The 25,619-nt window shown below is 41.0% G+C and overlaps 1 protein-coding gene across 14 annotated transcripts in view; it reads left to right on the top strand.

The window, feature by feature from the left end:
• The first annotated feature begins 334 nt into the window (after positions 1 to 334).
• LOC124009715 (disco-interacting protein 2 homolog C) overlaps positions 335 to 25,619 on the top strand; it is a 257,605-nt gene continuing 232,320 nt past the window's right edge. For all 14 annotated transcript variants that reach the window (XM_046321805.1, XM_046321811.1, XM_046321808.1 and 11 more), the window contains exon 1: positions 335 to 727. In XM_046321805.1, coding sequence (XP_046177761.1) covers positions 649 to 727 — 79 coding nt within the window. In that variant the 5' untranslated portion in view covers positions 335 to 648. The remainder of the gene's footprint in view (positions 728 to 25,619) is intronic.

Raw genomic sequence — 25,619 nt, forward strand, 5'->3', positions numbered from 1 at the left:
ACTATATGATTCCATGTGTTATTTCATAGTTTTGATGTCTTTACTATTGTTCTGAAATGTGGAAAATAGTAAAAATAAAAAAAAATTCCTGGAATGAGTAGGTGTCTCCAAACCTTTGACTGGTACTGTATACTTGTGTGTGGGGGGGCTGGTCAAAATGTTTAATATTTGAATGCTCTTTGGAACAGTCAGTGATGTTCAACCGGGCCAGTGATGTTTAACCGTCATTCTTCTGCATGGAGGGGGTAATTCTTCGACCAGTTCTTTGGCGCCCTCCACAGGGTTCGAATGTGGGCTCTTGTGTCTCAAGCATCACGTGAATGTGTGACAGCACAGAGTAGTGAGAGCACGCAGTACTAGAAACTGGAGGCAACGTTGGTTGAGTATTCCTCAGTTGCACTTTCAGACATTGGAATTACAGCAGCAGTACCTTTTCTTAATAGAGGGACAACCAACCATGGCGGGACTTGAATAAAGACGCGAGCCGAGCGATATTCGCCCAAACACTTTCCGCATTTCTATTTCATACTCAAGTCGCTCCTCTTTTGCCCAATGCATCGGCGCTCTGTGGAGAAAGGACAGTGTTAAAACACTTTACTGGACTCAGTGAGAAGAAGAGAAGAGAAATCCAAGTAATTTTAAAGCAGAATGGCGGACCGTGATACGTTACCCCTTCCTTTGGAGGTGCGAACCAGACTTGCAGAGCTGGAACTGGAGTTATCAGAGGGTAATACATATTTAATATCACCAGGTTATAGTTATGTTTAGCAGAATTTGCCGCGTAACTGACATTCATTCCTGCTGATAAAAGGGAAAGCGTTGTGGGAAAAATAGAGCATTCAATGAGCAGAGTGCTGCCGCAAATTCATGCGGAGCAATATCACGATTATTTGCTGGCTACATAATGCTACATAATATCAGATTCGTTGTACTTTTGTATCACACCACAGAGTGCACTGTGTTCTAATCAGATGTCGCATATTAGAAATATAAACATTGTGACAAATCAAGAAGCCTTTACAAAATTGATATCAGTGTCAAATGTATCAATTGATGGAATTTTTTTATTGATTCAAGGAATTGTCGCGAACTAAATGATGAGGAATAGGCCTACATATTTTTCAGCGCTACAAAGTAGCCCACTTTTAATTATATCAGTGTTGTCTAAACGTCACGTTTATCATGACATTTTAGAATTTCAAAGTGGCTTTTGAAGACAGAAAAACACATTGATTCTCATTATTTTGATTGTCAATTTGACCATGGACTCAACTATCCTACAGTCTATGGTCTTGCAATTTGACATGTTCTTTCAAATTTGTTAGAGGCCTAAATTGTAACGGACACTGAGTGTCGTTTCGGGTGCCGGAGCCGTTAGCAATGTTTTTCTAGTTTCTCATGGGGAGGCGTGAGCATTGAACAAGTATCCTGTTTATTTGGAGAGCTCACCCAGCTAGCACATTTGGTTCCTTGAATGTTGTGGGAACGTATGTTTTTGGTTTCACATTGGTTGTGAGGACGAAGCTGTACGTTTCCTGATTGGTAAAACGGAACGGGTTTTAAACGATTCAGAGAACAAAGGTGAACATTTCGCATGTTTTGTGAACATACATTTTTAGGTTGCAGGGAGGTTCTGAGAACGTTTTACTTTGGTTTCCTGAATGTTTTCCTGGGAGGTTTTATTAACTCTGAGAACTGAAATGATAGATTATTTGAAGGTAGTTTTTTAATAACATTCTGAGAACCTTCTTTAAATGTTGTGAAAGTGTTATGAAAACTTTAAATAAACACCTAAGAATGAAATGTAAAGGTTCATTTAAAGATTTTTGAATAACTTCCTAAAACATTCACAGAATGACTTAATAACACTGCTATCTTATTTTGGGTTAAAAAAAAGAACTCCAAGCACAGATACAGAAGGACACATGGAATTAATTTGCTTAGGCATTAATCATGCAAACTGTTTATTTTATTTATTGTGACACTGCATCAGGGAGAATCGAACCCATGATCTTCTTTTCTCTATAGACGGGTTAGCTGACAACTTCACGGAAAAACAACGCTTGTGATTCAATGGGGTAGCAGTCTGTTGTGATTCTGTGTGGCCAGATAGCTAGCATCAATGTGAAGAAACTGTCACGTGGGAAGTCGTAGGTGGCTTGTTTCAGCTAGTTTTATCTTGTTCTTGATACCATGTCTTGTATTGAGTTGTTTTGATTGATGTCACATATGCTAATATAACCACAATTCGCTAGCTAGCTAACCAACAACAGAAACAATATATTTGAGACAAGTGCTCATTGGGAAAATGAATTTGTTTTTACTAAACATTGGAGATTAAATATAGTTTATATGTTGTCAAGAATCTAAGCCAACCCCATCTGCTTTTCCCATAGTTGTGCATGCGTAGGTTTTGTTTCTAAACAACCAACCTGTCTATCCCTGGAATTGGTTCACTGCTACACCAGGATGGAGCTAGCGTGCCATGTTTTTGTTTTTACGCATAGAAAGCTGTTCATTTTTTGTCCATTCAAACAGACCCCATTTCAAAGGAAACAAACACTCATTAAGATCAGGTGTAGCCAACACACCTGAACACAAGATAATATTGTTTTGTTGATGCTGAGAACAGAATGTAAATGTTTAAAAAAAAATATTTCTTATAACATTTTCTGAACGTTACTAAAGTTTTCTTGATTTTTATTGAAAGTTTTCTTAATGTTCTGAGAATGGAATTTAAAGCTAACTGATGTCAATGTGTAGAATAAATATTTCAGAACATTACCAATAATATTGCCAAGAACTAAGAGAACCATAAATTCTCTGAACGTTCTGAGAACATCGCTTGAGTCACACAATTTTTTAGAACATTCCCAGAATTGACAAAAAATATTAAATTAAATATACACAATCGGAACTTGTATGGTAGTACTGAAATTCACACAGAAGAACGTTGTTTCCTAATGTACTTGGAAGTATACTGAACAAAAATATAAATGCAACATGTAAAGTGTTTATCCTGTGTTTCATGAGCTGAAATAAGAGATCCCATAAATGTTCCATATGCACAAAAAAAGCACATGCACAAATTTGTTTACATTCCTATTGGTGAGCATTTCTCCTTTGCCAAGATAATCCATCCACTTGACAGATGCGGCATATCAAGAAGATGATTAAACCGCTTGATCATTACACATGTACACAATAAAAGACAACTCTATAATGTGCAGTTTTGTCACATAACAGAATGCCTCTGAAGTTTTGAGGGAGCTTGCAATACCTAGTCAGTTGTACAACTGAATGCATTCAACTGAAATGTGTCTTCTCATTTAACACAACCCCTCTGAATCAGAGAGGTGCGGTACCTTAAATCAACATCCATGTCTTCGGTGCCCGGGGAACAGGGGGTTAACTGCCTTGCTCAGGGGCAGAATGGCAGATTTTTTTACCTTGTCAGCTCGGGAGTCGATCCAGCAACCTTGCGGTGCCTGGCCCAACGCTCTAACCACTAGGCTACCTGCCACTGATTGCAGGAATGTCCACCAGAGAATTTAATGTTCAATTCTCTACCATAACCTGCCTCCATCGTCGTTTTAGAGAATTTGGCAGTACGTCCAACCGGTCTCACAACCGCAGATCCTGTAACCATGCCAGCCCAGGACCTACACATCTGGCTTCTTCACCTGCGGGATTGTCTGAGACCAATCACTCGGACAGATGATGAGTATTTCTGTCTGTAATAAAGCCCTTTTGTGGAGAAAAACTAATTTGGATGGGCCTGACTCCCAAGTGGTTGGGCCTATGCCCACCCATGGCTGCGCTCCTACCAAGTCAATTGAAATCCATAGATTAAGGCATAATTAATTGATTTCAATTGACAGGTTTACTTATATGAACTGTAACTCAGTAAAATAGTTGAAATTGTTGTTTTTGTTCAGTATATTTGAGGACATTACCAATGTCAAACCCGGTTGGAGAATTTTCCTAGCACATTAACACAATTTAAATTAAATGTAATGTTTGGGAAACTTTCTGTTTTAAAGTAATGAAATACCAAGAATATAAAGCTTTTTTTAAAGTTCTGAAATTTGCTCAGAATTTTCAAAAGCCAAGCAACTATCCTGCACCATTCCCAGAACATTGTGGGAAGGTTGTATGCTAAATAACCATAGGACGACCACGTTCTCACCAAGCTCTAAGAAACGTATGGTTCTCAGAACGTTATGTGATAGCTGGGCTGCCAGAGATTTGAACACTGAAACTGAACAGTCTTTTCTGTTCTCTGTTGCAGTTGGCGGGTGTAGACAGCATCAGCATCTTACCAATGCAATCATTCAAAAATAAATACATAGAAAATGTTCCATAACAATATCAAAGAAATGCAAAGGCTAAATGCAGAGTTATTTGAGTTTGAATAAGGGCATGTTGATAATGCTCTCTTTTAAAAAAAATCTCCATTGCTCAGTCTATTCAAATATTATCTTGTTTAACTAGGCCTAATTGAGTCTATAGCTGTGAGGACAACCTTGTGGGAAGAGAAGGGAATCTGACAACCAGTAACTTTGGATAGGTAGTCTATGTTACCAATAGAAGTTGAAGTTAATTTCCTCATGTTTTAATTAGTGGAATCATTCTAACGATTACAGGGTAAACTCACTAGCTCCCGATTCATGTGTTTCAGAAACCAGGAATCTACTTGGTTATGAGAGTTATTCAGCATCAAATGTAAACGCCTTCTACAGAAATAAGTTGGGTGCTCTGCATTATTTATAAGCTTTATTAGACAGACGCATAGTTATTCACCTCCTCTCACATTTTGAGCTATATTTACAGATCAGCCTCTTTTGACTGGGATTCCTGAGAGCAAATGCCTTGTTCTTTGTAACTAGTGATAGTGCAGCTCAACTCACATTTCAGCTTGTATTAATTTGGGCTTTATGGATCAAGCATCTCCAAGTAAGACCGCTGATTTTTGGATCAGTTTTACCTTTTGGATTACAATGAATAAAAAGCCTACATGGACAGAGGGGGGGACTGATCCTACATCAGCACTCCTACTCTGAGATGCTTGATATGGCCCATGGTTGGGGTTCTAGGTGGTCTGCAAAACATGGTTACTGTGTCATTGACTCATTGCAGAAGTGCTATGTGAGCTGATGGTATTCACACGCTCTCTTTAGGCTCGCACACATCGTACTGAATGTGGATGGAGCGTTCGTCTGCCGATCGTTCAGCGCGCTGTTTTTAGGAACCACTATAGACGTCGGACTGCTGACATTTTTAATGCGATTCTACATGTGAAGTCGGTGCGCACTCGGTTTGCAAATGATGTTCAGTGGTGCTAAGTACTCTCGGCAAGCAAAAGCTATTAGTGTGTCTGAGCCCTTAGTGTATGCTCAGCTTAAAGACAGCGACATCACAGAGTGTTGAAGAAGCTGCTCCTGGTTTCATTATTCCTAAATGAGCCATTCGACACATGGAGTAGCTTCCCAAATGGCACCCTATTACCTATTGGTCAGAATTAGTGCTCTAAATGGGGGAATAGTGTGGCATTAAGAACGCTACCATGGAGTCGTATGGGAAAACTGATCCTGGTCCAAACAGGTCCATACACGACCTGACATGCTGCGAGTCTTCCAGCTGTAAACCAGGGAGATTTTTTTTATGTGGATAGAGTATTAACTGAGGTCAGTCAGCATGGCATGGGCACAACATGTCAGCAGGTGTCCGGATTGACATAATCTGATTGTCAGGTGAATGTTAATGTCAAACCAGTCCAGCAGCTGTCCACTTATTGCACCTTGGCTTATTTTAGCCAGGGGTTTAATTCTCTGGATGCATTCCCAATATAGTGCACTACTTTTGACCAGGGTGCTGTTCAAAAAGTAGTGTGCTATGAAGGGAATAGGGTGCCATTTGGGAAGTAGGTTCTGACTGTCAGACAACTGATTTACAAGCTAAGCGCTTATACTGTTTTATAGTTTTACTGAGGCTGTCGTCTGTAGGGATTAGAGGTCATCCGATTAGGATTTTTCAACACCGATACCGATTATTGGAGGACCAAAAAAGCCGGTACCGATTAATCGGCCAATTAATTAGTTAATTAATTAATTTGTAATATTGACAAATACAACAATACTGAATGAACACTTATTTTAACTTAATATAATACATAAATAAAACATCCATTTAGCCTCAAATAAATAATGAAACATTTAATTTAGTTTAAATAATGCAAAAACAAAGTGTTGGAGAAGAAAGTAAAAGTGCAATATGTGCCATATAAAAAAGCTAACGTTTAAGTTCCTTGCTCAGAACATGAGAACATATGAAAGCTGGTGGTTCCTTTTAACATGAGACTTCAATATTCCAAGGTAAGAGGTTTTAGGTTGTAGTCAATATAGTATTTATAGGACTATTTCTCTCTATACCATTTGTATTTCATATACCTTTGACAATTGGATGTTCTTATAGGCACTTTAGTATTGCCAGTGTAACAGTATAGCTTCCGTCCCTCTCCTCGCCCCTACCTGGGCTCGAACCAGGAACACATCGACAACAGCCAACCTCGAAGCATCGTTCCCCATCGTTCCACAAAATCCGCGGCCCTTGCAGAGCAAGGGGAACAACTACTCCAAGTATCAAAGCGAGTGAAGTTTGAAATGCTATTAGCGAGCACCCTGCTAACTAGCTAGCCATATCACATCGGTTACACCAGCCTAATCTCCGGAGTTGATAGGCTTGAAGTCATAAACAGCTCAATACTTGAAGCATTGCGAAGAGCTGCTGGCAAAACGCACGAAAGAGCTGTTTGAATGAATGCTTATGAGCCTGCTGCTGCCTACCATCGCTCAGTCAGACTGCTCTATCAAATATCAAATCATAGACTTAATTATAACATAATAACACACAGAAATACAAGCCTTTGGTCATTAATATGGTTGAAAACAAAACGTTTATTCTTTCAGTGAAATATGGAACCGTTCCGTATTTTATCTAACTGGTGGCATCCCTAAGTCTAAATATTGCTGTTACATTGCACAACCTTCAATGATATGTCATAATTACGTACAATTCTGGTAAATTAGTTTGCAACGAGCCAGGCGGCCCAAACTGTTGCACATACCCTGACTCTGCGTGCAATGAACGCAGGAGAAGTGACACAATTTCACCTGGTTAATATTGCCTGCTAACCTGGATTTCTTTTAGCTAAATATGCAGGTTTAAAAATATATACTTCTGTGTATTGATTTTAAGAAAGGCATTGGTGTTTATGGTTAGGTACAGTCGTGCAACGATTGTGCTTTTTTCGCAAATGTGCTTTTGTTAAATCATCCCCAGTTTGGCGAAGTTGGCTGTCTTTGTTAGGAAGAAATAGTCTTCACACAGTTTGCAACGAGCCAGGCAGCCCAAACTGCTGCATATACCTTGACTCTGTTGCAAGAGAAGTGACACAATTTACCTAGTTCAAAGAAATTAATGTTAGCAGGCAATATTAACTAAATATGCAGGTTTAAAAATATATACTTGTGTATTGATTTTAAGAAAGGCATTGATGTTTATGGTTAGGTACACGTTGGAGCAACGACAGACCTTTTTCGCGAATGCGCACTGCATCGATTATATGCAACGCAGGACACGCTAGATAAACTAGTAATATTTACATTTACATTTACATTTAAGTCATTTAGCAGACACTCTTATCCATATCACCAACCATGTGTAGTTACCTAGTGATTATGATTGATTGTTTTTTATAAGATAAGTTTAATGCTAGCTAGCAACTAACCTTGGCTTGTTACTGCATTCGCAATAAAGGCAGGCTCCTCGTGGAGTGCACTGTAATCAAGTGGTTAGAGTGTTGGACTAGTTAACTGTAAGGTTGCAAGATTGAATCCCCGAGCTGACAAGGTACAAATCTGTCGTTCTGCCCCTGAACAAGGCAGTTAACCAACTGTTCCTTGGCAGTCATTGAAAATAAGAATGTGTTCTTAACTGACTTGCCTAGTTAAATAAAGGTGTGTAAAAATAAAATAATAATAGGCCAAATCGGTGTCCAAAAATACCAATTTCCGAATGTTATGAAAATTTGAAATCAGCCCTAATTAATTGGCCATTCCAATTAATTGGTCGACCTCTAGTAGGGATGTAGTAGGATTTAATACTGTATACATACGAATCACTAGTAAAATTTGCCATAACTAAAGCAATTCGATCGGCAAAGAAATCATGGTCATGTAATATCTTCTCCTTATATGTTTAAAATTTTTTTTTTTTACAGAGGCTGTAGGGATGTTGGACTATAAATATACACTGAGTATAACCCCTTTTCCCCTCAGAACAGCCTCAATTCGTCAGAGCACGGACTCTACAAGGTGTCGAAAGCGTTCCACATGGATGCTGGCCCGTGTTAACTCAAATGCGTCCCACAGTTGTGTCAAGTTGGCTTGATATCCTTTGGGTGGTGGACCATTCTTGATACACACGGAACTGTTTAGCATGAGAAACCCAGCACCTAATACCATACCCCATTCAAAATGCACTCAATTATTTTTAGAAATGTATTTTATTTGTATTTTTTGTTTGACTTTTTACCCCTTTTTCTCCCCCATTTGGTAGTTAGTCTTGTCCCATAGCTGCAACTCCCCTACGGACTCAGGAGAGGCGACAGTCGAGAGCTATGAGTTCTCCGAAACACGATCCTGCCAAGTCTCACTGCTTCTTGACACAATGCTCGCTTAACCCGTAAGCCAGCCGCACCAATATATTGGAGGAAACGCCGTACAACTGGCGACACGTGTTGGCTTATGCATGCGCCCGGGCCCGCCACAATGAGTCGTTAGAGCGCGATGGGGCAAGGACTTCCCGGCTGGCCAAACCCTCCCCTAACCCGGATGACGCTGGGCCAATTGTGTGCCAGACGGCTGCGACACAGCCTGAGATCAAACCCGGGTCTGTAGTGACGCCCTTTTAACACTGCGATACAGTGCCTTAGACCGCTGCGCGACTCAGGAGGCCTAAATCGTTTTGTCTTGCCCATTCACCCTCTAAATGGCACACATACGCAATCTTTGTCTCGAAGCTTAAAAATCCTTCTTTAACCGGACTCCTCCCCTTAATCTATACAGAATTTTTTTAAACAAGTGGCATCAATAAGGGATCATAGCTTTCACCTGGATTCACCTGGTCAGTCTGTCATGGAAAGAGCAGGTGTTAATGGTTTGTATACTCTGTGTATGGTTGGTTAATTACTTGTCCAATGTCTGAAGGAATCTGATCTGTTTGGTCAGCACATGGACTCGTTTTCTTTAATAAATCACTGAACTCTTATCACTTATTGCCCAATAGTGCCCATGGCCTCCAATGGACTATTCAGTATTGTTATGTGGTGTCCACTCCTGCACACTTTCTATTTTATTTATTAATTCCTGTTCTCACACCAGTACTGTATTGACAAAGCTATGGCATAACAGTTGAACTGTCGATAGACTCAATTTCTTTTATCCACTTGGTTAACCTCACTCGCTGGTTCCACCAAATGGAAGTTGTTCAACTCCCGAGCCTAACACATACAGAAATTTGATACATCATAGTGCAGACAGCGCTGTTAAATTTCCCCGAATAGCCAGTTCTTCATAAGGGATGAGATGTAGAGATAATCTTGCCCGCCTTTAGAGTTTCATACACCAACCTCTCCTTGGTCACATCTGGGTCTGATCTGTTGCCCGTTTCTGTGAGACCTCAGACATTTGTTGTTTTAAAGCCGTACAGCTCAAGGAATCCTCTCCCTAAATAAAGTATTTTCCTCACTGTACTAGCTAGCTACTGGTAATTACAGCTCGGTCTGCTCTGTTTTGAAGCTATAGACCTACAGTTGAAATATGAAATAAAGTGCCTTCAGAAAGTATTCACACCCCTTGACTTTTTCAGTATTTGTTGTTACAGCCTGAATTGAGAAATGTGTTAAATGGAGATTTTGTCACTGATCTACACACAATACTGCCCATAATGTCAAAGTGGAATTATTATATATATATATATATAGTTTTTAAAAACAAATTAATAACAAATGAAAAGCTGACATTTGACTGAAGTTTGCAACCCCTTTAAGGCAAGCTTAACAAACTTCAAGTGTAAAAATGTGCTTAACAAGTCAGTTGCGTTGTATGGACTACACTCTGTGCATTAATGGTGTTTAACATGATTTCTTTAATGACTACCATCTCTGTACTCACACAATTACAGTGCATTCGGAAAGTATTCAGACTCCTTGACTTTTTGTTGTTGTTACTTAACAGCCTTATTCTAAAATGGATTCAATTGTTTTTTCCCCCCTCAATCCACCCACACACACACACACACACACACACACACACACACACACACACACACACACACACACACACACACACACACACACACACACACACACACACACACACACACACACACACACACACACACACACACACACACACACACACACACAATGACAAAGCACCTTTGGCAGCGATTACAGCCTCAAGTCTTCTTGGGGATGACGCTACAAGCTTAGCACACCTGTATTTGCGGAGTTTCTCCCATTCTTCTCTACAGATCCTCTCAAGCTCAGGTTGGATGGGGATCTTCCTCACAGAGATGTTCGATCGGGTTAAAGTCCGGGCTCTGGCTGGACCACTCAAAGACATTCGGATTTGTCCCAAAGCCACTCCTGCGTTGTCTTGGCTGTGTGCTTAGGGTCGTTGTCCTGTTGGAAGGTAAACATTCATCAAGTCTGAAGTCCTGAGCACTCTGGAGCAGATTTTCATCAAGGATCTCTCTGTAGTTTGCTCCGTTCATCTTTCCCTTGATCCTGACTAGTCTCCCAGTCCCTGCCTCTGAAAAATACTGATTGTTCAGTTTGGCTGGGCGGCCCTTTCTAGGAAGAGTCTTGGTGGTTCCAAACTTCTTCCATTGAAGAATGATTGAGTTCACTGTGTTCTTGAGGCCCTTCAATCCTGCAGACATTTTTTGGTACCCTTCCCCAGATCTGTTCCTCGACACAATCCTGTTTCGGAGCTCTACGGACAATTAGTTCGACCTCATGACTTGGTTATTGCTCTGACATGACCTTATATAGACAGGTGTAGGCCTTTCCAAATCATGTCCAATCAATCTAATTTACCACAGGTGGACTCCAAGTTGAAGAAACACCTCAAGGATGATAAATGGAAACAGAATGCACCTGAGCTCAATGTCGAGTGTCATAGCAAAGTGTCTGAATACTTATGTAATTAAGGTATTTCTGTTTTTTTTTATTTGTGCAAACATTTCTAAACCTGCTTTTGCATGGTACTTTTGATGTATTGTGTGTAGATGAGGGGAACAAAAAATATTTTATCATTTTTAGAATAAGGCTGGAAAAGGGGAAGGGGTCTGGATACTTTTAGGGCTCCCGAGTGGCACAGCGGTCTAAGGCACTGGATTACAGTGCAAGAGGCATCACTACAGTCCCTGGTTTGAATCCAGGCTGTATCACATCCAGCTGTAATTGGAAGTCCCATAGGGTAGCGCACAATTAGCCCACTGTCATCAAGGTTTGGCTGGGGTATGCCTTCATTGTAAATAAGAATTTGTTCTTACCTGACTTGCCTAGTTAAATTAAATTTTAAAAGTAATTCACTGTATATGTAAGGTCGAGCAGTGAATTTCAAACACAGATTCAACGACCAGGGAGGTTTTCCAATGCCTTGCAAAGGGCACCAATTGGTAGATGGGTAAAAATTAAAAAAGCAGACATTGACTATCCCTTTGAGCATGGTGAAGTTATTAATAACACTTTGGATGGTATATCAATACACCCAGTCACTACAAAGATACAGACGTCCTTCCTAACTCAGTTGACAGGGAGGAAGGAAACTGCTCAGGGATTTCACCATGAGGCCAATGGTGACTTTTAAAACTGTTACACAGTTAAATGGCTGTGATAGGAGAACTGAGAGTGGATACATTGTAGTTACTCCACAATACAAACCTAATTGACAGAGTGAAAAGAAGGAAGCCTGTACAGAATTAAACTATTCCAAAACATGCGTCCGGTTTGGAAAAAGGCACTAAAGTAAAACTGCTAAAAAAATGTCAAAAATAATAATAATTTGTACATGAAGGACTATGGAGTTTTTTAAGATCCAAAGAAAGGAATAGAGCTAAGCACAGACAAAGTCCTTGAGGAAAAACTGGTTCAGTCTGCTTTTCAATAGACACTGGGAGACATCCACCTTTTCAGCAGGACAATAACTTCAAACGCAGACCAAATATACACTGCAATTGCTTACCAAGATGACGTTGACTGTTCCTGAGTGGACTAGTTACAGTTTTGACTTAAATTGGCTTAAATCTATGGCGAGACATAAATGCTGTCTAGCAATGATCAACAACCAACTTGACAGAGCTTGAGAGCTTAAAAAACAATAATGGGCAGATATTGTACAATCCCAGGGTTACCTAGAAAGACTCACAGCTGTAATCGCTGCCAAACGTGATTCTAACATGTATTGACTCGGGCTTGAATACTTATCTAATCCCAAAATATAAATGTTTGATTTTTCATTTTAATAAAAAATAAATCGTCCACTTTGACTTTACCGAGTATTTTGTGTCGGTCGTTGACATCCATTTTAATCCCACTTTGTAACACAAGAAAATGTGGAAAAAGTCAAGAGGTGTGAATACTTTTGAAGGCACTGTGGGCCTATTGTTTCATTCCAAAATGGCACCCTATTCCCTGTATAGTGCACTACTTTTGCCCGGGGCCCATAGGGTGCCATTTGGGACTCTTGGTCTGCACAGAGTAGGCACATATCCTCCTATGTTTTATTCCTGGAATTGTTGGAATGAATACACATCAGCATTCTGTATGAAAGTCAGCCTGCCCTTGACTGACTGTGTTTGTATGGAAGACATCACGACATGCAGCAGGCTACAATGCTTTAGATATGTCTAATGCACTTTATTTGGAATGCATCAATTCAGAGAGAATTACCCTGCAGATCAAGTTATACAGTAGCCAAGGAAAATAGAGAATATCTCATAGTCGTGGTTATAAAGAACAGTGCTTTATTTTGTTCTGGATAAAATCTGACATTTCTCCTCTTTGTCTAAGTGAAGTGCATTTCTACTCTTCATTTTTAAAAGCAAGCAACTCACAATTCTATTTTATGAAAACAGAATAATATTGTGGAGGGCGACGGTGGATAAAATGACCTTGATTTATTTTGGCAGCCTCCCTAGTGTGTCGTACAGCCTTGCTCTCACTCTGTTTGAATGTTTAATTCTATCCATGGCATTTCACAGAATATGTCACAGTTGCGAGTCAAAGTGCCATAATGTGTGGGCCTGGTGCTGAGTTATGATGACACTCTGCCTTCTCTCTGGCAATTTTCAGTTGGGATCAAAATCAGGTGCAGCCAAGACCTTTGGATTGAGATTATGGCACGTTAGCTGCCCCTCCTTTAGAGACGTAATGATTTTAAAACGTGCCAATAATGGCGTAAGTGCTCACTTCTCTATCGCGTTGCCCTAATGATAAGGACACACACCAGCATACCTGCGACGGTCACAGTGAATGCTACTAGGCATGTCACGGATAGTCACTCATAGATACAAAGAGAAGGCATGTCAGTGTTCACTGTTTATCATAGAGAATGAGTTATGACAGGCTAGGGTCAAGGTCCACAGAAAAGTTCAATAGAAACCTTACGACATCATCACTCCCTTTCTAGTAGCCAACCTGTAGATGCCTGGCTATATTTGTTTTCATCGTCCTGATCTTTCAGTCTTGGCTTTCACTGTCCGTGTCCCAAATGGCACCCTATTTCCTTTTGTAGTGCACTACTTTCGACCAGGGATCATAGGGCTCTGGTCAAAAGTAGTGCCCGATATAAGGAATAGTGTGCCATTTGCGACTGTCTCTGATTCAGCCAGACCCCCCCCCCCCCCCCCCCATGTCCCCGCTGCTCTTGCTTTTGGAGTGGCAGTTGCCATAGCAATGGCTTTTTCCTCCTCCCTCCTTGGCTGTGGGTGACTCGTGGGGAAAGTTGAGAGTGATGATGGCACTGCCCCTCCTAGATGGCACAGAGGTTGTGTCATGTTGAGGACACTCCGGTGTCTTGTTGAGTTGATGCTTGCTTGTGAAAATGACATGCAATGCCAGGGTCTCGGAGACTGAAAGTATTCTCTGGTCTTCTAGAGGCTTTAGTTATACATTTTTGAGGTTTTGTGTTTTACTGTCCGTGCCTCACCATTGAATGAACAGGATTTTCGGTTAGGTTCAGTACAACCAGTACAACCATAAACCATCAGAAGTGACATTCCCATTTGATTTTGAATTGTAACGTTTATTGATTCCCAGTCATGGTTACATAATACATGAATTGTAAGTCAGATCATATGGGGTAAAAGGACTTTCTCTCTCAGTCCCCTTCTTAGGGATGTTTCATAGCCGGTATTTAAGTCACAATTGATTCTGAAGACTTGTCCGTCATTTAACTTCAGACATGGTACTGTTGGTAGGGCTGGGCGGTAATACTGTATTTTACTATACAGTGCCTTCAGAAATGACTCAGACCCCAACCACTATCACCACCACCTCCTCCTCCTGCATTAGGGCATGTCAACCCGTCTATGTCCAGAATGCTGTCAAAGCCAAGCAAATGACCGTTGTTCACCATCTGACATTTCAGTGAGCCCTCAGATTTGTTGTTCTCTCCCCTGGCAGAGAGGGGAAATGAATATTTACACCATTGCCTCCAAAGGCTGCCTTCAAGCATGTGAAGTATGACAGCTGATGACAAACATGTAGAGTAGCTGGAATGTCTTTGTGTGGTGAAAATTCCTAAAAGGTCTATTACTGGTCTTCCCTACCTAGGAATTTGCATCGCTCCATGGGCTCCGATACGATGCAGGAAGGGTACATTTTAGTTTGAAACGCTTCGATGTGATTCGGTTTGATTAGGGAAACTAATTGATATGATTCGATGTACTTTTTGTTTTGCATGAACACATACATTTTCCATTTTAAATAAATTAATATCTGCTTCTGTTGTGAGTATAGGACCTGGGCCTCTCTGAGCTGGGCCTCTCTGAGCTGGGCCTCTCTGAGCTGGGCCTCTCTGAGCTGGGCCTCTCTGAGCTGGGCCTCTCTGAGCTGGGCCTCTCTGAGCTGGATCTGTCTTAGATTACTCCTCTAAACTGAGTGGCCCTCTGTTAGGTGTGTGTGTGTGTGTGTGTGTGTGTGTGTGTGTGTGTGTGTGTGTGTGTGTGTGTGTGTGTGTGTGTGTGTGTGTGTGTGTGTGTGTGTGTGTGTGTGTGTGTGTGTGTGTGTGTGTGTGTGTGTGTGTGTGTGTGTGTGTGTGTGTGTGTGTGTGTGTGTGTGTAGGCACCTGAGTTGAGCCATAGGGCAGGCTGAGCCTTTACCACCCCACTATCAGACTAGGGGTGGGGGCAATTTATGCTTTTATCCCCCCACTTTTTATGTGAAATCACCCCCTGATTAAAAAAGAAAGAAAAATGTTTTGAGCTAGTATTATGTCAATATTTCTCAAAAACAGATATTTTCGACCATTTGGAATTGTACGGAGACTTCTCCCACTCTGACCAATGATTGCGACCCATGCACAGCTCACCAAAAGAATTTATGTCCTTTATGAAATTACCCTGTTAATGTACAAATGACCAAATACATTATTTTTAAAACAAAACTACCAAAAATGTTTTTAAGGTGAACCTAAACAATAAAAAAACAACAAATCTGAATGATTGAAAACCCCAATCAGCAGTTGGATGTGAGTTGACACATTTGAAACATTTCTACAGCACATTTGATAATGGTATCAATGATCCAACAAATTGAATATGTTGTCACTCACTAATAAAGCCTGTGATTTGACATTGCGAAAGCCATTTAACAAGCATCTGACTGCTGACGGCAGGGTTTCGGTCTTGAGTCTGATCTCGAGACCACATTAGGTGTATGGGTCTTGTCTCGGTGTGTGATAAATTTTTCTACTCTGCCTCCTCCTCCATGCTTCAGTCCACACACGCGGAGTTCATCCGACCTCTCTAAAAATCTCACATTTGAGACCACATTAGGTGTATGGGTCTTGTCTCGGTGTGTGATAAATTTTTCTACTCTGCCTCCTCCTCCATGCTTCACGGTGGGAACCACACACGCGGAGTTCATCCGTTTACCTACTCTGCGTCTCATGAAACATGAGCTTATTGCCTATTGAAACCTGGGCCTCCTACTTTACTTAACATTGTTGCTCTTTACTTTCGTTAAAATCTCAAACTTTGTCACGCTCGTCAGAATTTCCATGAATCACTGGTAGGGAAGAGTTGGGGAAATTGTTTGAAAGTTGCAGACTCACTACTAGTAAGGGGAGATCGGGGGGGAATTATAAGTCTTTATATCTATTATAAACATGTTAGCGCAGTGGCGAACCATGGCGATTGGACCTAGGCCTTAAGTGGGGGGCAAATTCTTCCAACATGTTGTGCCAAACTCAAAAATCAAGAAAATGAACAAACATAGCATTACTTAATGCGCCCAACTGAATAAAACAGGCCTGAGGCTGAGGCGAGCTTTGGGCTTTCCACTCACACAGAAAATTCACATTCAGCTCACAAAGTAAGCTGATCTAGAGTTTAAATGCAACAATGTTTAACACACAAGTTATTTTCATAGAGATACCTAACAGCAAGCGAGCTGCAATTAACACAGTTCCACTAACCAGATGATGATCATTGGGACACCTGCTGCAGCTGCTGCAAGCCTACAACCAACAAAAGCTAGCTAGCTAGACCATGGGAAAACTACTGCTCGCTATTACTCAGTGACCTTTTGGCCTTCGAAGGCAGACTTTTCCATACGTTTTTGTGAAGTCAAAATGTGATTGGTTGATTCCAACGTCATTCCAAAATTCTGCCCTAATACAGTTGAATGTCAGATGCTTCTATCTAGTGTCTGATTTCTAGCTGGCTAGATTTATTTTCCCAAAGACACCATTTGCCCGTTCAGTGTTAACCCTTTACAACAAAAACCTGAAGAGATTAAATCAGAATATAATTGAAAAGAATAACAGAATTAAAATGATTTAATGAATCCTTAGCCCTTGTCTGACGGTGTAGAAGGCCCTCAAACACAACACTGGCTGATGGTGCCACGCAGATGTACAAATACCCCTAGAACAGGGATAGGCACCCGGGGGCTGCGGGGTTGTGTGCTACACCACTGCGTATAACTATACGATAAGAATAAGAAATGTAACATGTATCAAAGTATCTCCAGCTCAGAGCGCCAGCTTTGCATTTGGTTCAGCTAGATGTCAAGATCAAGCTTCTTCTTAATTGTAGATGTTATTTCCAATAACCAATGAGCATTGCTGTAAATCCAGCTGCATATTGAACGTTGAGATTGCCGAAAGTCTCTTTGGCAATGACCTGGAGTGGAATGTTAATTAAAAAGACTGGAATCCAGACTGGACATTCAATCCCCTCCTGGATCAAGATCCTTGTTGCCTAAATGGTTTTGTGCATCAAATTGTTTAAAATATTTAAGTATCCGGTAATACCGTATCCCCCTGTATGATACAGAAACGGCATGAATATCTGGATACTGCCCAACCCTAAGGCCTACCTCTCGTTGGCTTGAGCAGATGTTATCTGACAGTAGGGTTGCAAAGGGCCAGAAATGTTCCATTGGAAGTTAAGCCCAGGAATTTGGGGGATTTTGCTTAAATTCATCAAAAAAGTTAGATTACTGTATAACAGTGAACCTTTTTTTGTGTGACACAAATAAGGCAATTCTAGGTCTTGTGGCATATTTTGGTTAAACTATCCCCAATTCAATGGAATTGCAACCCTCTGCATGCACAGTGCATTATTCATTCACATGTACAGAACTTGCGCACTAATGCGATGCTATTGAGACCACACTACTACATGATTTCTGTTAAGTTTTGATTTACACTACTGGGTGGGGTGAATGTATTTTATATGACATACCAGATTTTTGTTAACTAGTAAATAGTAGCCTACAGCAAAGTGTGTTTTAAATCATTTCTAACTTAACAATTTCTACTAGTTAACCATGTCAGCTTGGGGATTTGATCTTGCAACCTTTCAGTTACTAGTCCAACGCTCTAACCACTAGGCTACCTGCCGCGATAAAAAGTCCCTCTACTTCTATTCGAGGTGAAAATGATGAACCAGACACCTTATCGATAGCAACAGCTCATGGTCCACTGGAATCAGATGGTTTTTTTTGTCTCAATGGAGGAACGTAGTCAGAGAAATGCTGATGAATGTCTTGCTCGAGCTGTGTATGCAACTGGTTCACCTCTGATACTCACAGACAATGTGTGTTGGAAGAGATTTCTGAATGTTCTTCGCCCAGCATACACCCCTCCAACCAGACCTGCTTTATCTACTCATTTGCTGGATGCAGAGTTCAACAGAGTTCAAGTGAAGGTCAAGCAAATCATTGCAATCATCTGATGGGTGGTCGAATGTTCGTGGGCAAGGACTAATTAACTACATCCTCTCTACTCCTCAACCAGTATTCTACAAGAGCACAGACACAAGGGACAACAGACACACCTTTCTCTACATTGCAGATGGGCTGAAGGCAGTCATCAATTTGCACTGGTGACAGACAATGCTGCGAACATGAAGGCTGCTTGGTCTAAAGTGGAGGAGTCCTACCCTCACATCACTCCCATTGTCTGTGCTGCTCATGCATTGAATCTGCTCTTCAAGGACATCATGGCACTAAAAACAACGGATACACTCTACAACAGAGCTAAGGAAATGGTTAGGTTTGTGAAGGGTCATCAAATTATAGCAGTAATCTACCTCACCAAGCAAAGTGAGAAGAATAAGAGCACCACATTGAAGCTGTCCTGCAACACCTGTTGGGGTGTTGTTGTCATCATGTTTGACAGTCTCCTGGAGGGGAAGGAGTCTCTCCAAGAAATGGCCATATCACAGTCTGCCGATATGGACAGGCCCATCAAGAGGATCCTCCTGGATAATGTATTTTGGGAGAGAGTGGTAAGCAGCCTGAAACTCCTGAAACCTATAGCAGTGGCAATTGCACGGATTGAGGGAGACAATGCCATCCTGTCTGATGTTCAGACTCTGCTTGCAGATGTAAGAGAAAAAATCAGTACTGCCCTGCCCACTGCACTGTTGCTCCAAGCAGAGGAAACTCTCCAGTTCTGAAAATACATAAAAATGTTTGAAGACTTCTGCCTGAAGCCCATACATGCCGCAGCGTACATGTTGGACCCCAAGTATGCTGGCAAGAGCATCCCATCTGGTGCAGAGATCAACAAGGCCTATGGTGTCATCACAACCATGTCTCACCGCCTTGTCCTGGATGAGGGCAAGGTTCTTGGTAGTCTGGTGAAGTACACTTTCAAGCAAGAGCTTTGGGATGGAGGTGCAATATGGCAGTTGGGCCAACATATCTCATCAGCCACCTGGTGGAAGGGACTTTGTGGATCTGAGGCTCTTTCCCCTGTTGAGTCCATCCTCCAAAACCCACTAACATCAGCCACCTCAGAATGCAACTGGTTCTTGTTTGGGAACACACACCAAAGCATGTAACAGGGTGACCAATACAAGGGTTGAAGAATTGGTGGCCATCCGGGCAAATTTGAGGCTTTATGAACCTGACAACGAACCATCCTCAACAAGGTTGGAAAGTGACACTGAAGATGAGGCCTCAATGTTCAAGATGTGGACATTGTCAAGGGAGAAGACATGGAAGCATGACAGGAGGACAACCAAAGCTTTAGTGTCTAGACTATCATTTTACAGATAGATGTATGTTGAAAGCGTTTTTGCGAGATCCGATGGATCATTCAATATTCCCTTTTTTGTTGTTCAGTGAAATCATCCCATGTGCAAAGTCAACTTATTTAATTAAAGTTCAATTTGTAACTAAATCATATTTTCTTTGTTCTATAGAAGGGATTTAATCATTTGCAATTATGTCTACTTATGATGAGGTAAAAGGTTTATGTTTCTGTCTCCATATAATATGGTAAATATATCAAATGCAAACAAAATCTACATTTTAAATGGTATTAATGTTAATTAGCATATTCCTGTTAATTCCCACGGAAAGTTTCCACCTCTGAATATTTCCCAAAATGTGCAACCCTATCTGACCGTCATACACAGTTGCATGCATAATGTTAGATGGGCTACTGAACCGAAGGAGAGGACTCATCAATTCAGTCACAATGATATGAGAAACAAAATGTGAGCTGGCGATTTCATGGCTTTTGAATTTGTTTTCTGACCGCTGTATGATTAGTTTGGATCGGTTTGGGCTCCCTCGGCCTGATGCACTTGTATCTTAAACATTTGAACTGTGGACCGATGTGTATCGCTGAATCTTTCCATCCCTACTACCTAGCTCTGTGGATATAGCTAGATGCTCTCTTTACCGGCCACTGTACCAGTTTGGTTCCAAATTGCACCCTGTTCCCTACATAGCGTAGTGCGGATCCTGATCAAAAGAAGTGCACTATATAGGAAATGGGGTCCCATTTTTAACATTTAGCAGACGCTCTTATGGTTAAGTGCCTTGCTCAAGGTTACATCAATATATTTTTGACCTAGTTGGCTCAGGGATTCAAACCAGCAACCTTTTGGTTACTGGCCTGACACTCTTAACCGGTAGGCTACCTGCAACCCCTAACCACAGCCTGGGTATGCAGGGGTTTAAGTCTGTCCCATCTCCAAATGAGCATTTCTAAATCCTATAATTTTCATTGGTCCAAGACCGCTGTTTGGTAGTTTATACGACATGACGGTTCTGATGTAAATGGCTGGATACCTAATAATATAATGCTCAATGCAAAACTGGCTGAAACTATCAGGAACACGGAGCTATAAATATTGTATTCCTGACTCCACAATTAATTGGCCAAATGTATGATTCTTCTATCTTTGTAATTGTGTGTCTGCTTTATGTTATATCACCTAGTCTATAAAGACGTTGGTTGTTGTTGGCAGGCATTTACACTGTTTTGCTTTTCAGGCAAGTCTCATATTTAAATTCAGACATTTCTCCTGCCACCCTGTTTGAGAAATAGACGCCTCACAAGTCCTCAACTGGCAGCTTCATTAAATAGTACCCGCAAAAATATAGTCTCAACGCCAACAGTGAGGAGGCGATTCCGGGATGCTGGGCTTCTTCAGTTTCTTGGCAATTTCTCACATGGAATAGCCTTCATTTCTCAGAACAAGAATAGCCAGACTAGTTTCAGAAGAAAGTTCTTTGTTTCTAGCCATTTTGAGCCTGTAATTGAAACCACAAATGCTGATGCTCCAGATACTCAACTAGTCTAAAGAAGGCCAGTTTTATTGCTTCTTTAATCAGAACAACAGTTTACAGCTGTGCTAAAATAATTGCAAAAGGGTTTTCTAATGATCAATTAGCCTTTTAAAATGATAAACTTGGAATAGCTAACACAACATGCCATTGGAACACAAGAATGATGGTTGCTGATAATGGGCCTCTGTACGCCTATGTAGATATTCCATTAAAAAATCAGCCATATCCAGATTCAATAGTCATTTACAACATGTCTAAACTGTATTTCTGATACATTTTATGTTATTTTAATGGACCAAAAAGGTGTTTTTTTTCAAAAACAAGAACATTTCTAAGTGACCCCAAACTTTTGAACGTTAGTGTATATAGTACCAGTTCAAAGTTATAACCAACTCATTCTGGGGTTTTGATTAATTTGTACTATTTTCTACATTGTAGAAGACAACAAAACTATGAAATAACACATATGGAATCATGTAGTAACCAAAAAATCTTTAAACAAATTCAAATATATTTGGGATTCTTCAAAGTATCCACCCTTTGCCTTGATGACAGCTTTGCAAACTTGGCATTCTCTCAACCAGCTTCATGAGGAATCCTTTTTCAACAGTCTTTAAAGAGTTTGACCATGAAGGTCTGATTCACGATTCTCCTCTGAACAGTTGATGATGATGTCTGCTACTTGAACTCTGTCCCAAGAGGAGTGGATGTTCTCCGTGGACCTCACAGAGACTTTGTCCCGAATGGCACATTATTGCCTAGGGTGCCATTTGGGACGCAGCCTGCAGCCATCGCTGAGAGAGTAGTTCAGCTTTTTTAGATTCAGACCTATTTAAACTGAATCAGTATCTTGTGCAATACAGCCTGCAACTCTTTGGATGGGCAAAGGTTTGAGCTCATCTACACTGAGCTCTGTGAACACTCCATGTTGGGATTGTGTCACACTGCCCTATTAAAAACAGTATATGTTGTTCTTTAAGGTCCCAGACAAAACATTTGGTTAAAATGTAATTATTAACTGAGTTTGGTTGAGCTTGTGGGAGGTCTGTAGGTGATTACTCGAACAAGGAAATAAAATTATTAATCATGGCCGTTGGGGAGAGTGGGGGAGGCAAGGTAATCATTGGAACTGTAAACTAACCTCACCAATACAATGCGATGTGATCTTATAAAAAGGGAAATGCAGAATCTGAGGCATTTGTCATCTCCATGTTTTCAATGTTGGGATAAGGCCATGGTTGCACTACTTATTTTCACAGTTGGGGAGTACTGGATTCTCTCACCCCAGAGATCCCACTTTAAATGATGAGCCCTTGCAATATGCTGGCTTCAAAGCAAGTAGAGAATGAATCAAGCGAAATAAAATTGTCGTGCCATTTGGAACGCATTCCATGCTTTTACTGGTGCCTGTGTGGCAATGAAGTAGTAAATGTTCCCCAATGAAAGGAATGGGAATGTCCCTACATGGCCTTTAACGCTCCACCCTATCCCAAACACAGGTTTCTATTAAAATGGTTTCCTACCAGGCAAAACAAAAGGTGTTCCATGTTTTATTTGGGGGATCAGACAGGGAATGAGGCATGGAGGAGGTCAAAAAAAGATGGAGTTATTATGGGCTTAGTTCCACTTAAGAGAATTATTAGCGGTAGACAGAAACACAGAAAACACAATCTAGCTTGTGAAACCATGTTATCAAGTAGCCTAAAAGCATCTCAGAATTACACTATGCTCTCTGTGCTAGAGTGTATGTCAATTCAGAAGTGTGTGTGTGTGTGTGTGTGTGTGTGTGTGTGTGTGTGTGTGTGTGTGTGTGTGTGTGTGTGTGTATATGAAGCACCAGTCAAAGGTTTTCTACATTGTAGAATAGTGAAGACATCAACTATGAAATAACACCGATTGGAATCATGTAGTAAGCAAAAAAGTATTTAAAAAATCTAAATATATTTGAGATTCTTCAAAGTAGTCACCCTTTCCCTTGATGACAGCTTTGCACAGTCTTGGCATTCTCTCAACCAGCTTCACCTGGAATGCTTTTCCCAACAGGCTTTAAAGGAAATCCCACACATGCTGAGCACTTGTTGACTGCTTTTCCTTCCCTCTGCGTTCCAATTCATCCCAAACCATCTCAATTGGGTTGAGGTCGGGTGATTGTGGATGCCAGGTCATCTGATACAGCACTCCATCACTTTCCCGCTTGGTCAAATACCCCTTATACAGCCTGGAGGTGTGTTTTTGGGTCATTGTCCTGTTGAAAATCAAATGATAGTCCCACTTAGCGCAAACCAGATGGGATGGCATATCGCTGAAGAATGCTGTGGTAGCAATGCTGGTTATTTGTGCCTTGAATTCTAAATAAATCAGATTGTGTCACGAGCAAAGCACCCCCACATCATCACACCATCTTCATGCTTCACGGTGGGAACCACACATGCGGAGATCATCCGCTTACCTACTCTGTGTCTCACAAAGACACAGCGTTTGGAACCAAAAATCTCAAATTTGGACTCATCAGACCAAAAGGGCAGATTTCCACTGGTCTAATGACCATTGCTCATGTTTCTTGGCCCAAGAAAGTCTCTTCTTATTATTGGTGCCCTTTAGTAGTGGAGACCCAGAGTTACTGCTGAACAGTTGATATTGAGATGTGTCTGTTACTTGAACTCTGTGAAGCATTTATTTGGGCTGCAATCTGAGGCTGGTAGCTCTAATGAACTTATCCTCTGTAGCAGAGGTAACTCTGGTTCTTCCTTTCCTGTGGCGGTCCTCATGAGAGCCAGTTTCATCATAGCGCTTGATGGTTTTTGCGACTGCACACAATTTACCACATTGACTGACCTTCATGTCTTGAAGTAATGATGGACTATCGTTTCTCTTTGTTTATTTGAGCTGTTCTTGCCATAATATGGACTTGGTCTTTTACCAAATATCTTCTGTATACCACCCCTACCTTGTCACAACACAACTGATTGGCTCAAACACATTATGTAGGAAAGAAATTCCAAAAATTAACAAGGCACCCCTGTTAATTGAAATGCATTCCAGGTGACTACGTCATGAAGCTGGTTGAGAGAATGCCAAGAGTGCTCAAAGCTGTCATTAAGGCAAAGGGTGGCTACTTTGAAGAATCAAAAATCTAAAATACCTTTGGATTTGGATTTGTTCAACACTTTTCTGGTTATTACATGATACCATAAGTGTTATTTCATAGTTTTGATGTCTTCACTATTATTCTACAATGTAGAAAATAGTAAAAATAAAGAATGAGTAGGTGTGTCCAAACTTTTGACTGGTTGTGTGTGTGTGTTCCGGCACCCCGACCATCCGCTCATGGCTGAATGTTATTGGGATGCCTGAAAGATATCCAACATAACTATTCTGATGACATCACAATGTCAGTAGAGTCTCTATTTGAAACTTTCTTTTGCTGCCTGGTGGTTGAAGACATTAACCCCTTCTACTGAACAGTGGACCTTTGTTACCTCATACAGAGGACTGGAATAAACACCCTTTATTATGCTCCTCTTTCGCCTCTTCCCCTCTTCTGGGATGTTTTGTTGTGTGGATTGAGCTCCAGTAGTATTGTTGGTTGGCAAGAGCTGAGAAAGAACACATCTGCAGCTGTATCGGATATCCTCACTCAGCCAATCTATGCATCATGCATGGTGTCATTGCTTACTTTCTCCTATGCTTAGTGTATGACCTACTTTTCCTGTAGGCTTACTGTTAGAAACAGATTAATACCGCAAAGGCCCACTCCAAGAGCCACACATCCCACATCACATTAAGATAAAGCAAATCTCAGAGCTCAGAAGGAAAGTTGACAAATTCTAAAAGCTTTCTCTGTGGGTTACAGTAGAATGATTTTTCTTCTTTAAAGCAACACAAGGCAATCTGTAAGAGTTTACGTGAAATGATGAGTTCCATCCAGTGTTTCCCCTAGGATTTTTCAGCAGAGATGGCAAAGTTAGTTAAGGGGTGTGTGGTAGTGGGCGTGGCAAATGGTGCGCTCTACGAACAAACCTTTTAGAGGCGTTTTTAAAGCAAATTTCCTGCAATTCGACACATTTTCCTATGGCTTATGCAGTGTTCCTATTACAGTTGCACTGTATACCGGAACTTCGGTACTTTTTCAGTACTAGAATTTGTGTTACTTTTGGTACTTCTTTCAAATGTGTCTCACGGATCAAGCTGGTCTACCAGCGCAGCCGACCCTTTTGTCGCACGCACTATG

The sequence above is a fragment of the Oncorhynchus gorbuscha genome, linkage group LG22 (genome assembly GCF_021184085.1).
Source record: "Oncorhynchus gorbuscha isolate QuinsamMale2020 ecotype Even-year linkage group LG22, OgorEven_v1.0, whole genome shotgun sequence".
NCBI classification, from domain to species: Eukaryota; Metazoa; Chordata; class Actinopteri; order Salmoniformes; family Salmonidae; genus Oncorhynchus; species Oncorhynchus gorbuscha.